This window comes from Ylistrum balloti, unplaced genomic scaffold (assembly GCF_031769215.1).
Source record: "Ylistrum balloti isolate Yb309-2 unplaced genomic scaffold, AGI_CSIRO_Ybal_v1 Utg370544, whole genome shotgun sequence".
Lineage (NCBI taxonomy): Eukaryota > Metazoa > Mollusca > Bivalvia > Pectinida > Pectinidae > Ylistrum > Ylistrum balloti.
In genome coordinates this window covers 916,027-931,539 of record NW_026782345.1, presented here as the reverse complement: position 1 = coordinate 931,539, position 15,513 = coordinate 916,027, and the positions used below count along the sequence as shown (strand labels likewise).

At 39.4% G+C, this 15,513-nt stretch overlaps 1 protein-coding gene across 1 annotated transcript in view; it reads right to left on the bottom strand.

The window, feature by feature from the left end:
* LOC132556092 (RNA polymerase II elongation factor ELL-like) overlaps nucleotides 1-6,368 on the bottom strand; it is a 36,891-nt gene extending 30,523 nt beyond the window's left edge. Inside the window, exons 1-2 of the mRNA XM_060220480.1 lie at nucleotides 6,237-6,368; nucleotides 1,590-1,640 (exon numbers count right to left, since the gene is read on the bottom strand). Of these exons, the coding sequence (XP_060076463.1) occupies nucleotides 1,590-1,640; nucleotides 6,237-6,368 (183 nt within the window). The remainder of the gene's footprint in view (nucleotides 1-1,589; nucleotides 1,641-6,236) is intronic.
* Between the last annotated feature and the right edge of the window lie 9,145 nt (nucleotides 6,369-15,513).

The following is a 15,513-nucleotide window of genomic DNA, read 5'->3' as shown; positions in this document are numbered from 1 at the left end:
ATCAATAATGACATGTTTTTATCTGTCATAAAATTGGCATTGTTTTTATTCTTATAGCTGTATCAGATGTGAACAAGGGTAAGTCACATTGATTAGGTGTGCAGCCAGGTGAGGTGAAGTACAAAAAGATTTCATAGAAACTGAAAACAATTGGTATAATACTGATTTGTTCCCAATAAAAACCTCTTCAAACAAAGGCTATAGGTGGTTGATTCCTGTCACTTAGGTGAATAGCTTTTCCATTCTGTCTGCACACCGCATGGCTTTCATATCCATTTTATGATTGAAAACAATGTAATTTCAATTGAAAATGAGGACACAAAAATGACCAGTTTTTGCAAGGATTTATCTGCAATCGGAAATCAAAATAAACAAGCGATGAACAAACAGATCAATTAAGCTATACAGGTAAGCACCAAAATTTAACACGCAAAATGGATTACCACTAAAATTGAACAAGCCCAATTCGAACAAAAACACCAATGCCAATATATCGCGAAGTACTGCATGTCTGAACAACTTGGGAACAAAATCATGAGATACCCACTTCAGGGTTGCTCCAAAACTAATTTATACTTACTCACACAAGATCCTGGAACTTTGTACTGACTGCCACTTACTGCTAGTGGTGTCATGGAACTGGATACTTAAGTATGGCCCAACAACTGGATACTTATATATAAAATGGATGTACATATATAACAGGTGTACAAGTGTAGCCTGAGAACTGAATACCTAGCTACTTCATTATGGCCCAAGACTGGATACTCAATTCAGTGTGGTTCCATAACTGTATTCACACTTCAATGTTTCTCTAGAACTGGATGGTTAGTTCAGTGAGGCCGATGACTTAGATCCTTACTCCAAAAAGCCCAGAACCTTGATACCTACTCCAGTGTGTACCTAGAACTGTATGCTTACTCCAGTGTGTAGAACTGTATACTTACTCCAGTGTGTACCTAGAACTGTATACTTACTCCAGTGTGTAGAACTGTATACTTACTCCATTGTGTAGAACTGTATACTTACCCCAGTGTGTACCTAGAACTGTATACTTACTCCAGTGTGTACCTAGAACTGTATACTTACTCCAGTGTGTACCTAGAACTGTATACTTACTCCAGTGTGTACCTAGAACTGTATGCTTACTCCAGTGTGTAGAACTGTATACTTACTCCAGTGTGTACCTAGAACTGTATACTTATTCCAGTGTGTACCTAGAACTGTATACTTACTCCAGTGTGTACCTAGAACTGTATACTTACTCCAGTGTGTACCTAGAACTGTATACTTACTCCAGTGTGTACCTAGAACTGTATACTTACTCCAGTGTGTACCTAGAACTGTATACTTACTCCAGTGTGTACCTAGAACTGTATACTTACTCCAATGTGTAGAACTGTATACTTACTCCAGTGTGTACCTAGAACTGTATACTTACTCCAGTGTGTACCTAGAACTGTATACTTACTCCAGTGTGTATAACTGTATACTTAATCCAGTGTACCTGGAATTTGATACCTACTCACTCCAGTGTGGCCCTGAAATTTGATAATTAATCCAGTGTGGCCCTGAATCTGGATACTTACTCCTGTTTGGCCCTGGAACTGTATAGTGGGTGTGCCTTGAGATCTGCCAACCTGCAATGAAAAATAAAAATTAAACACCATATGTTACAAATGTAGAAAGTTTATGTTTTTATTTATTTCAATATAGTGTACTTAAATGAAAAAAGAGGTTGATGGGGCATGTATCGATTACCTGGCTATGATGAATGAAATTCCTTCATCAAAACTATACAAAAAGAAAAGAAGAAATCTAAATATCTAAGCACACACCACACAACATATCTATTTTCTGATTGGGCCAAATCACTCTGTCCCCATGGAGCCATCAAAACCATTCATGCTTCAGAAAAATTGAGACAGAAGATTGCAGTAAGTTGCAACCACTTGTAGATACACATATTATAATACAGATGGTGTGTTACAATCGCAAAACCATACTACCAGTCTGTGTCACCAACCATACTACCAGTCTGTGTCACAATCACCAAACCATACTATCAGTCTGTGTCACAATCGCCAAACCATATTACCAGTCTGTGTCACAATCGCCAAACCATATTACCAGTCTGTGTCACAATCGCCAAACCATACTACCAGTCTGTAGTCTGTGTCACAATCGCCAAACCATATTACCAGTCTGTGTCACACAATCGCCAAACCATATTACCAGTCTGTGTCACAATCACCAAACCATATTACCAGCCTGTGTCACAATCGCCAAACCATATTACCAGTCTGTGTCACAATTGCCAAACCATATTACCAGTCTGTGTCACAATCGCCAAACCATATTACCAGTCTGTGTCACAATCACCAAACCATATTACCAGTCTGTGTCACAATCACCAAACCATTCTACCTGTCTGTGTGACAATCACTAAACCATATTACCAGTCTGTGTCACAATCACCAAACCATATTACCAGCCTGTGTCACAATCACCAAACCATATTACCAGTCTGTCATTTCACCTTGACTTATAAGCATTCTTGTGTTTCTACCCACAACTTACCACTGTAAGTATGACAAGTAAGATATGTTCAAGTTCATGTGAGAAGTATTACGAGAATTGGAATTGATCTAGTCTATGGAAATCTCGCTTGACTGAGATATATCAAAATGTCCATCAACATTATGTTAGCAGGGCACTGTTGAATTGACACAGTCAGTATTCACAAAATATTTTAAACATCTTCCACAAGAAGTATCCACAATCATTTATCTAACGTTTTAGAGCTTTTAGACAAGATTTTTTTTATGATTTCATTTTTCAAAACATGAGAAGAACCAGGTATGTCTGAACAAAGACCATGTACAACTTTTGATAGGTTTCTTATATAACAGTCTCAGAGTTCTTTCTCTTCTTAAAGAATAGTTGCAAAACATTTTTTTTGTAAAGGTAATATTACATGTAATAGAAATTAAGGTAGGGAGGCTCTGGGATTGAAACTAGACAATAACATATGTTGGTTAGTACATCCTGGAATAAAGAACCTTTCAGTGTTACTAGCAACCAAAACTGCCAGCTTCGAGAATTAGAGATACAATATGTATGATAAAATACATATGTGATGACAGCCAACTGAGGTAAGTGATATTGAATATAAAGGTTACTAAGTAAGTAACTTTCAAGCGTCATAAAAAGAAATTGTGACATTGATGAGTAAGCCAGTGTCAATATATACTGGGCATCACAATTTTGGGATCACTTTTCAGAGATAAATTCATTTGAATAAAAAACGTTAGGAATGTGAAACACAAAAGTGATGTAAAAATATAAGGAAACAATTTTGACACAGTTCGAATCAATTTCATTCAAGTGTGTTGTGTATGATTACATCAAAACTTTGTAACCCTCTCAAACAAAGTTAAAGTCTCAATAGTGCTGAAAATTCAAAATGCTTCTGTGGGTTCAGCATTACTATCAAAAGTAGGAGTGTCCTCAATTGGCCCCAATAAAGGCACAACAAATGCTTGGCATACTACAAATCAGGCACCATTTAGCCGTTTGTGGAATTTGTGGCCATTCTTGATAAACAGCATCACCAAGCTCCTATCAGTTGAAGGTTTCTGCTTAAAGGTACTCATTCACAATTCTAGCTCTATTTGCTCGAGCATTGTCATCCAACAGTACAAAGTCAGGGTTGGCAGCACCCGCAGAGGGTCTAACAATTGGATGAAGGATTTCATCCCATTACTGTCAACCTGTGGCTGTGTACCACCACCAATCACATACAAGTAAATCCGATCATCACAAACTGATCCCTAGCCAAACCATTACTGAGACCCCACCAAAGGATTCTTAGTGAAACAGCAGTCAGCATATCTCTTGCCCACCCCATCATGAAGTCATCGCAAAACCTGGTCTCATCTGTTAAAAGTCCTCCATTGACTCAGTCACCGAATCACATGGTCAGCTGCCGAATGTCGGTGAGTTATTCAGTGCCGGTGTACGAGTTATAGATGTACCGCAGGTCTGTGAGCATGTTAACTGTGAAGTATATTCCTCACTGTTTGTGCAGAAATTCTTCTTCTAGTTGCTAAAGTTGTTATTCAGCCTAGTGGAACTTGCAAACCATTTGCACCTAGTAAGAGTGCTAAAATATCTATCCTAACAGGCTGTCTTTTGCAGTCATTCTTGATAAAGAGCATCAGTAAGCTCCTATCAGTTGAAGGATCGTTAGGTTGAATAACAATTTAAGGAACAGGAAGAAGAATTTGTGTACATGGTCTACCAGATAAAGGTCTCTTGGGGACATATCTGGTCATCTGGAATCAATTACATAATCGAGACTTGACACTCTGACACATTTAAGTGTGCAGCTACAGTGTGTTGTGATTGTCCAACTTGCAGCATCCCAACTGCTCTACCAGTCTCTGCAGCTGTCAAGTGACGTCTCATGCTAACAAATGTTCAAAACAGGATGCAAAATGACAGGACATTCAGAAGAAACACAAAATTTGTTGAATGATTTGACATTAAGTCCAAACAGACTTTCAATATAACAACAATTGACGGTTTGATTTTAACCCCGTTACATGATGTCTTGTGTCACATGTTTAGTGTAGTTTGCACACGAAAATCATTACGGAAAAGTAACTGTGCATACACTGGTGATAAAGTGTCAAGCTTAATTCATTTTAATGGCAGAAAAACCACATATCTTTGATCCTTCACTATTTGTGTCCAGGATATGCATACCATCAAAACTGTCAATCTCATACTAATAATTCTTGCCAAATTAATTATTTCCAATGGAAAAAAAACAATGTGATGCTCAAAAAAGCAATTTCGTTATGAAACTATAGTAATCTTCATCCTCGCCTGGGAGAAATGTAAGACCCAGGGGGTCATGAAATTCACAAGTTTGGTAAAGCACCATAAGACCCTTCCAACAATGAAGAGTATTTTATTCAACCATATCTGGATGTTGAGAAGAAGGTTTTTGAGCTTTGAGCCAATTTGACCCTTTTTGGCCCAGCCTATCAGCCCCTGGAGGTCAGCCAGGATCAATATGTGCCTACCATCAAGTTATCATCCTATACTAGTAATTGGATTTTAAATACTTCAAATGGAAATTAAACAAATTATGCTATAAAATATACTTTTCCTTAGAAACTTAAGCAAACTTAAACTTTTACTCTGGGGGAAATGTGAAAAGTTTGGTGAAGCACTTAAAGACCCTTCCATCCATGATGAGCATTTGAAACTACCCATCTGGGTGCCACACGGCATAACGGGCATGAGTGAGTGAGTGATCTGGGTGAGAAGGTTTTTGAAATCTGGATCAATTTGACCACTCTTTCCCCTCAGATATTCCATGAAGAGGCTTTCCGACATTTGTTGACGCTTTTTAGATAGACAGGTTGATCAATGTTTTTATAGCATTTATCTGGTGCTGATACAACAATTTATAATTTGAGCTGTGAAAGTATGTACAGAAACTGGTATGTTAATAACAAGTATGGCTTTGAGACAACTTCTTATTTCATACACTAACTACAAAGCAGACATTTGTTGTTTATCTCAACATAAATAACCTCGGACTGGTTAACATCAACATATTTTTCCTAGTAGAGAACTTATGATAGATTTCTGTATTACTGTCATGATATGTTGGTCTCTCTATGAATTGTCTTTCATTTTAAATCAACCGATGTACATGTGTGAAACCTAGATGCCTGTTGATAACATGTCAGAAACATATGTTAGATATCGGTAATGTTGGCAACTGATAGGCCACTAGTGCACTGAAACAGTAACCATATCGGGACAAACTACTTCCTTTATATAAAAACTTCAAAGTAACTCCTAACTCTGTGTGTTTCTCAAGGAAAAACATTTAATGTAACAATTTTGTGTTCAGAGCTGAGAGAACATACGTAAAATGTTGAAATGAGTGACCATATTGAGCGTCAATTTCTGACATTTTGTTAGTTATCTCGCTTGAATCTGAAATTCTTTTATAGATTAAGCTTGTCACTTGTTGTCATATATAACTAAAACCAATTTTCATTGAGAAATGGCCCATCTAATAAAATACGAGTCAAAGAAAACTAAAACACAGTAAACATTTTTGTCGACTTTGCAAAATCATTCAGATAAGTGAAGGTCCCTGATTTGCGCATGAATAATCTCCGAATTTAAGAAACATTCAGTAGACCTACCTTGATTCTGAGGAATTCGTCAATAGATTTAAGGGCTGAGTCAGTTAATTTGACTTGGACAACAGTTTTGTGTTCCTGGGATGAAATTGACGACGAGAGCCCATATTGACGGCCTTCTGCCAGCGCTGCCATGTTAGGTCTGATCACAGTGGGGCTTTTATCGGGGACCGTCTCAAAATGCATAAAATTATCTCCTGTCAAAAAGTGAAAAAAAAATATCGTCTCGTCTTTTATGTGAAGACTCATACAACGCAATTCTTTATTGTATTCAACAACACTTTTATATTTAATACATCAATATTTATTTAATTAATGGGTGAAATAAAGATATTTTTAAGTCTTCCTTTAGGTATAGCCTAAAGAGAGGAAAGCTCTTACAAGGGAAGTAACCCGATGACATTTTTTGGGTAGAGGTAGCATCACACTGACTTATTGAGTCTTTGCATCGGCCTTTAACAATAATGTATAAAGTTGAATTGAGATGCAAACCGGGAATTTGCGTACCGAGTCATTTTCGCACCGATAATTTCTTTTTTTATTTTTCGGACTAGGGAATTTTCGTACCAATAAATGAATAATAAAATTAATTGAAATGAAAGATTTAAAGTCACCGGCTATACAAATAAAAAATCATGTTCCATGAAAAATCATTAGAAAATGTCTTTAAAAAGTGACCGGTGTACAGGTAGCACAATTTCTACTGTTTACGAGTGAGGAAGTTAAAATATCTAGTTATTTCCCTTCTGAAAAAACTAGTATTCTCATTGGTTCATCATTTGTGACGTTAGTTCAGACTACAAGCCGAGACACAAATTCATTAGAATTGCTTACGAAGGCATTGTACGTTAACTCGGCTATTTTTATTAAATGAGCATGTCAAGCACCATAAAACGACTAAGAAGTAAAGTTTGTTATTAAATCATAACAATTTGAGCCTCAAAGTAGCTAAACGATGTCCATTAATGATGATTCTGGCGATGAATCGTAACATGACTTGGCTGACGCCACCAAAAATAATAGACAAAAAATATTTTGGTGACTGGTAAGGCGAATTTAAGGTACTAACTTGTGTTTGTTTACTGCACATCTATATTAACATGTAAGTAACTACTATAGTATCATTCTATATAATTTCGTTCGTTTTGCGATTTTCGTCTTGTGCTCACTTCAGCGAAGGGCACCATATTTTCACTTTTTCATATTGTGTTTTAAAGATAAAAATCATTTTAATCTAAACATAAAGTGTTTGTTAAAATGCAATATTTATCACATCATGAATCTCTGTCTTAAAAGCCATGAGCTACATAAGTAGACTACCCTCGCCGAGAATCCGCCGGTCGGAGGGGATTTGTGGTCGTAACTTGTCACTAATTAGTTAATTGGCCTATCTGTTCACCTCGACAAAGCATCAAGGCGGCCAGTTTTGCTTGTATTACATAAGGTTATTAGTTCGGTAAGATAGATCAACATCATTAATCTTGGTTTCTTTTTTTTCGCAAAAAAAAAAGAAAAAAAAAAAATCACCAAACTCACTATTTTACTTACAGTATTATTTTCCCTTGTGTTAATTTGCTGCATGTTTTACTTTCTTACGCTTGCTGGAAAATACTGTGTTACATAAATATATTGGCATCTTAGCTTACGATTCTGCAAATACATAGTGATTTACTGTTTCAATAATAAACAACTTTATCTATCAAGGTGATACAACCTGATTTAACCAAAGACTAATCTCCCTCAGAGTCCTCAAAGTTAGTAAAATTTCTTAGATAATAATATACAGATATCTAATGTTAAAAATAGCATAGATAAAAAGGTATATTGTACTTAAAACACATTAAATATGACTGAAAATCAATTACAAACAAGAATAACTGAAACCCTGATTATCATAAAAAGAACAACACAATTTTCATGCTTATGAATACTAATTAAGTTAAATGGTCAAAGCCTCGTATACCTACATGCTAATATAACTAAGACATAGACATTGCCAGAATACATGCTAATTTATACATTAAAAAGGTTATGTTTTCTTCTGAAAGTACTTATCACAGTAGTACTTTATTGCTCTCTTTCTAAAAATACTTAATGATGGTGATGACCTTTCATCAATAGGAAGCTGGTCCCAGATTTCACTGGTTCTGGTCACGTGATGTATTAACTGACCACAGGTGTTGTAGATCGGGGGACTAAAATCTTGTATTTTCTCTATTTCCGGACCTTTATTCCACCATTTTTTTTCGCTGACTCGGGATCTTATGTAACTGGATTGTGGACTTTTCTCTAAAATCTACGGAAAGTGTCTGGAAATCGTATATTTTGGATCCTTATATTTTCACTGTGGACAATGTCAGAGGAAGGTCATACCGACGGTCACCCTCCGGTGCACGTGCCTATATCATTCCTACAGGTAAGCGATGTAATTACACCTGAACAAGCTCAAACTTTTTCATCGCCAGTTTCCTGTAATTCTAATATTGCCGGATTCAAACGTCAACAGTGTGATTCTTCTCCAGACATGTCTATCGAATCTTAAAAACTTAATAGTGATCATGATTCCAGCCCCAAAGTCCCCTCTGGTGTATCGTCACCCCCCGGCCAGACAAACGTTATTCTGAACACATCTGACCCTGAGTTTTTCAATACCCTGGTTCAAGCTCTAAATGAACAATTATCACTCAAACTTTGTCGTCACAATTCCAGCCCATGGTTGACAAAGTTGTGTAATGAAAATTGAAGTATACGAGTTATGTCCTTTGAATATGACTTGTGTAATGGAAATTGAAGTATAAGATTTATGTCCCTTGAATATGATTATAGCTAATTACATATTGGTTAATTTGTTCATCTAATGATTTTTGTCGATTAATACAAATGTTTATATTTATGTAGTAAGATATGGAAAGGTATTTTGTACTAAGTTAATATTTTAGTATGCATCATTTATGGTAAATTAAATATCAACAATTGTCACACCTAATGAAAGAGTTTATTAGACATGTAAATAGAAATTACTTTGAATTATTGCGAGCGCTGTATACTGACTGTTGGTGAAGCATTCAGAGAAACATAGACGACGCAAGACTTCTTACTAAGCAAGTAACACAGTCATTTGTAACAGGTGGTGGGTGAAAGTCTGAAATAGTGGCTTTTCCGAAACCGCTTGTCAAGCTGGTGCGAGAGCTGTTTAGTTCTCACCGAAGCTTGGACTTTTTGACTGTGGGTAGCTAGCTATAGGGTTAGGTTAGAACCCGAGCTAGGAACACGAGCAAGGGTTGACTTACTTGGTAGGACAACCTAGTGCTTAGTCAGGACCGACTAAGTGGTATTGTTCGGCGACTAGTTCAGTAGTTGGAACTAGGGTTAGGTGAAGTCACTGGGTGTCGAGCTTCCACTCACGCTCACATGCTAGTCAGAACAGTCTGTGTCGGGACAGCAGTCCATGTGAATACTAGTTCGTTCGTTAGTTTTATTGTTAACTCAGGTAGAGTTTGCTGTTCCACGCTATATGTATATATCGGCATTTGTTAGCTAGTATCTCTGCAAGGAATCAGAGACTTACCCACCGTGTGCAAAGTTAGGCTGCACGTTACAAAATTGGTGGCAGCGGTGGGATCTTGCTAGCTTTCATTTTTTTTTATATATAGTATTGTTGTATGTTTTACCTAGAACTTTGCTGGTTTGCTATAATATATCTATAATATATCTGTGTTGAAACATGTCAGATCAAGACCAGCTATCTTTACAAAAAGATATTGATGCTATCTCTGAGGAGATAAAGCAAATCGAATCTAGGAGACAGTCTCTAGACCTGGGCAATGTCGACACTCGCACACCGCCCATAAACGTTAGGGTACCGTATCGTGATTCGGGTATCGGTATGCTGCGTTCAGAAAACACGAGTAGCTATAAGAAACTCGGGGCCAGACCGAAACACAGTTTTGATTTGCACACTACAGAGCAAGGTCGTTTGTCTTCAGACATATTGGAGGAAAGTCGACTGACCTTGCCAGAGAGCCCCTACACCCCATATACTGATTCAGACAGATACGCTAGGCCTTCTCAGCAAACACCTCCTGCAAACGTCACATATAGACGAAGCAGATTGCCACGCAATTCGTCATTGATGGAGGATCGTAGCAATCTACAATACTCTTCATCACTTGCTCGTGAAAAGTCTAGTTGTCACAATGCACGAGTTAACCCTGCAAAGTATGACGGAACAGGTTCCTGGATTGACTATCAAGCTCATTTTGAGGCTTGTGCAACTTTAAATAGGTGGACTCCTGAAGAAAAGGGATTAAACCTTGCCGTGGCGTTACGAGGACAAGCGCAAGGTGTGTTAGGTAACCTAAGGGGTCCTCTTGGTCAAAATTATGATATGCTGGTAAAGTTCTTGGAGGAGCGCTTTTTTCCGCCGAATCAAACAGAGCTTTATAGGACTCAGCTAAAAGAACGCCGACAAAGAGCTACTGAAACTCTCCCAGAACTGGCCCAAGATATACGCAGATTAACGAACTTGGCATATAACACAGTGCCTTCAGACGTCAAAGAAACCCTGGCTAAGGAGCAATTTCTTGATGCGCTTGTAGAATCTGATCTGCGAATATGAATCAAGCAAGCCAGACCAGTAGATTTGAACGATGCCCTTCGTCATGCTGTTGAGCTAGAAGCTTATCTTAACTCTGAAAAGAAGATAAGGGAGCAACAGGCTTTAGCCAGATCTATTGACTCTGGTATTGCGAAAAATGAGAAGGTTTCTGAGAACAAGGCGGTTGAAACAGTTGACCTGGCAGGAATTGAGAAGTTACTTTCTTCCATGCAGAAGTCAGTAAGTGAACTTACCAAGGAGGTTAACGCAATGAAGCAAAACAGACGACAGAACCGATTTGCCCGGAGGAACAATAGTCAGCCAACCGCACAACGATTTACGGACAGAAAATGCTATGAATGTGGGTCTCCAAAACATCTAAAACGGGACTGTCCTAACAAGAAAGGTCAAAGCACTAAGTCTGGACAGCAAGATGACAACGACCAGAAACTCAAAGTTACTGTGAATCTGAATAACGTAAAGAAGGAATCTGGTGTGTTCCTTACTACAGAGGTTAATGGGTACCTAATCAGCCTTTTAGTGGATACTGGTGCTACCGTTAGCCTGTTGTCTGATGAAGTCTTTGACAAGCTTGGCGTAGGCAAACAGCCTGCACTGCAGCCATTGAAGTGTGATGTAAGGTCAGCTTGCGGCTCCCCTCTGGAGATAAGAGGGAAGGCCAATTTTGAATTGGTTATTGGGAGTTTCCGTTGTGCTGAAGAGCTAATGGTTGCAAAGCTGAACATTGACGGAGTACTTGGTCTTGACTTTCTGCGTAAGTATGGCTGCATTGTGAACATGACAGACGGTTCTCTTCAGATTGAGGAAAAGAAGCACGACATGAAATTTGTGGGTGCTACCGAGTTAGTGTGTCAAACAACTCTAAGATACCTCCACAAAGTGAAGCAGTTATTCACTGTACTGTAACCATTCCTGATGGAAAGACAGCACCTACAGGCCTCGGTATAATTGAACCTCTAGGTACGTTCCTGGAATCAGACAGAGGTGTAGTTGGGAAAACTCTGGTTACAGGTAGTAACCAAGTACCGGTAAGATACATGAATCCCTCTTCTGAACCACAAACGTTGTATGCAGGAACGGCTACTGGACAATACAGCGTGGTAAATCACGTCAAGGCTCTAAGTAGTGTAAAATGTAAGAAAGGAAAGTCTCTTCCATCACATCTGTTGGAGTTGTTTGAGAGAAGTAAAGAGTCTTTCTTACCTCAGCAGACAAGTCAGGTTCGGGAATTGCTTCTAACGTACTCTCCATTATTCGCTGAAACTGATAAGGATCTTGGGCGAACTGACATTATCAGGCATAAAATTGATACAGGAGACGCAAGACCGGTGAAGCAACCGTTGCGACGAATGCCTGCACCCATGGCCGACGAAGTTGACAAACAGGTAGATGACCTCTTGGAAAGAGATGTAATTCAGTCATCGACAAGTCCTTGGGCATCAGGTGTAGTGCTCGTTAAGAAGGACGGAACGACACGATTCTGTGTCGACTATCGGCGACTAAATGCATTGACAGTGAAAGATGCGTATCCTTTACCGAGGATCGATCAGTCCTTGGATCAACTTGCTGGTTCTAAGTGGTTCTCCACTTTAGACCTCTGTTCGGGCTACTGGCAAGTTGAAGTAGATGAGAGCTCTCGGGAAAAGACTGCATTCTCCACAAGGAAGGGTTTATTTGAGTTCAAATTAATGCCATTCGGGTTGTGCAATGCACCCGCTACATTTGAACGAGTCATGGAGACTATCCTTGCTGGACTACATTGGCAGACATGTCTAATATATCTGGACGATATCATAGTGATGGGAAAATCATTCGAAGACATGATCAGTAACCTGACACAGGTGTTTGACAAACTACTTTCAGCAGGTCTCAAATTAAAGGCCAGAAAGTGTTGTTTGTTTGCAAAACAGGTAGAATTCCTTGGTCACATTGTGTCTGAGGAAGGATGCTCTACTGACCCAAAGAAGATTAAGACAGTCCACGAATGGCCTGAGCCAGTAACTGTCTCTGAAGTTAGATCCTTCCTCGGTCTTTGTAGCTATTATAGAAGATTCATAGAGTCATTTGCTGCAATTGCAAGACCTCTTCACAGACTGACCGAGAAGTCAAGAGCTTTTGTCTGGACCAAAGAATGTCAGGAAGCATTTTATGAGTTGAAGTGTAAACTGACAAATGCACCAATTCTCGCACATCCCAATTTTACGGACTTATTCATCCTGGATACTGACGCAAGCAACAGTTCAATTGGTGGAGTTTTATCTCAAATACAAGACGGGGTTGAAAAACCAATAGCATACGCAAGTAGAGCACTCACGAAAAGTGAACGAGCGTATTGCGTTACAAGAAAGGAACTTCTTGCGGTTGTCTTCTTTACCAAATACTTCCGGAACTATTTGTACGGGAGACGGTTTCTGCTGCGCACTGATCATAGTTCGCTGCGGTGGCTGACCAGCATGAAGGAGCCAGAAGGACAGTTAGCCCGCTGGCTAGAGGTCTTGTCTACGTATGACATGGAAATCCAACATAGACCTGGAAGGCTCCATGGGAACGCTGATGCGTTAAGTAGAATGCCTTGTAAAACCCCAGATGTTCACCCAAGCTGTTGTCAGGAATTTGTTGAAGCTATTCAAACAGTGAAGCCGTCTAAATTATCGATAGACAGTACTTACGAACCGGTGACTTTCAGCAAGCTGCAAAAAGAGGATCTTGATTTGTCAGAAGTAATGCAAACAGTTGAAACTGGAACTCAACCAAGTTATGCGGAAATCAGCACAAATAATGCCTTTGCCAAATCACTGTACAATCAGTGGAGTTCTCTAGTAATAGAGAATGGTGTGTTGTGTCGGAAATGGACCTGCACTGGGAACAAAGAGGAAAGGTCCAGGCCGTGGTTCCTAGTAAGGAACGGGTGAAGGTACTTCAGCAGTGTCACGACAGTCGAACAGCCGGTCATCTAGGGGTAACAAAAACTCTATCAAAGATAAGACAGAGTTACTACTGGACGGGAATACAACAAGACGTCCGACGCTACATTGCTGGTTGTGATAAGTGTTGCCGTAGAAAGAACCCTCAAAAGACAAAGCGTGCTCCTATGCAACTGATACAGGTTGGGTATCCGATGGAACGAATCGCGACAGACATCCTTGGCGAACTTCCGATGACAAGGCAAGGCAATCGGTATGTTTTGGTTGTGTCCGACTACTACACCAGATGGACAGAAGCCTTCCCTATGCGCAACATGGAATCTGTTACAGTTGCAAAGCTCATAGTTGAGGAAATTGTAGCAAGGTATGGAGTACCAAATTCTATACACTCCGACCAAGGAGGTCAGTTTGAAGGAAAACTCTTTACTGAGATGTGTCGACTTCTGGGTATCAACAATACTCGCACGACACCGTACCACCCGCAATCGGACGGGATGGTCGAGCGTTTTAATAGAACACTCGCTACCATGCTGAGTGCCTACGTGAACGAGTCACACACAGACTGGGACGTGCAGCTTCCATATGTTATGATGGCCTATCGGTCTGTCGAACATGAAAGCACGGGTTGCACACCGAACAGTCTGATGTTGGGCCGAGAGGTCAGCACTCCTCTTGATCTGATGTACGAGATGCCAGTCCCAATAAAAAGCATACCTCAAAATGGCTGGGTATGGGTCCTCCAAGAACGAATGGAAAAGGCACACGCGCTTGTCCGAGAAAGCACACAAAATGCTATGCAACGGCAGAAAAAGTATCACGATCGAAAATTGTACTGGCAATCATTTGAGCCAGGAGATCGAGTTTACGTATTCTTTCCGAGGAAGGAAGCCGGACAATCGCCGAAATTTGCATCGTATTGGAAAGGGCCATTCGATGTTATCGAGAAAATCAATGACGTGAACTACAAGGTCAATTGTGGCCAAAAGAATCAGCCACAAGTCATTCACGTTGACCGCATGCGCTTAAAGAAAAGCCAGCTACTATCCCATGAGAGATCAGACCTTGACGAACCTCTTTCTGATAAATATGAATGTTGCCCCGATACCGAGTCTGCAGAATCATTTAGTGATGCTACTGAAAGCGAGGACGAGCATGATTTTCGCATGGGTCGTCCAGAAAGACTTAAACGCAAACCATCAAAGTTCGGTGACTATGTCATGACCTTGTGCTAAAGCAATGGAACCGGAGCCCAAGTTGTCTGGTCCATCTGCTAAGCGGTTGTGCGATATAGGTGTACAGACCGAGGGACCCTACACTTGTAAGAGAGTGATTAGAAAAATTGTCACAGATAGAGATGGTGACAGGAAGGTAAAGGAGGTGGACGGGCAGATTATCATATACTTAGTAATATGTCCATACCTGCTGGGTGCAGAATTTGGGACACTATATCTTTCGTAAAACAGGATTATTGTTGACTGTATTTCATGATCAAGTTGTTGTTTTGTGTCGGTTGTTAAAAAAAAAAAAAAAGAAGAAGAAGAAAAAAAATGAATGAAAATAATTTGTTAATGATCGTTATGCGGGACGCATAGGTCGGAGGCGTGGGTAATGTAATGAAAATTGAAGTATACGAGTTATGTCCTTTGAATATGACTTGTGTAATGGAAATTGAAGTATAAGATTTATGTCCCTTGAATATGATTATAGCTAATTACATATTGGTTACTTTGTTCATCTA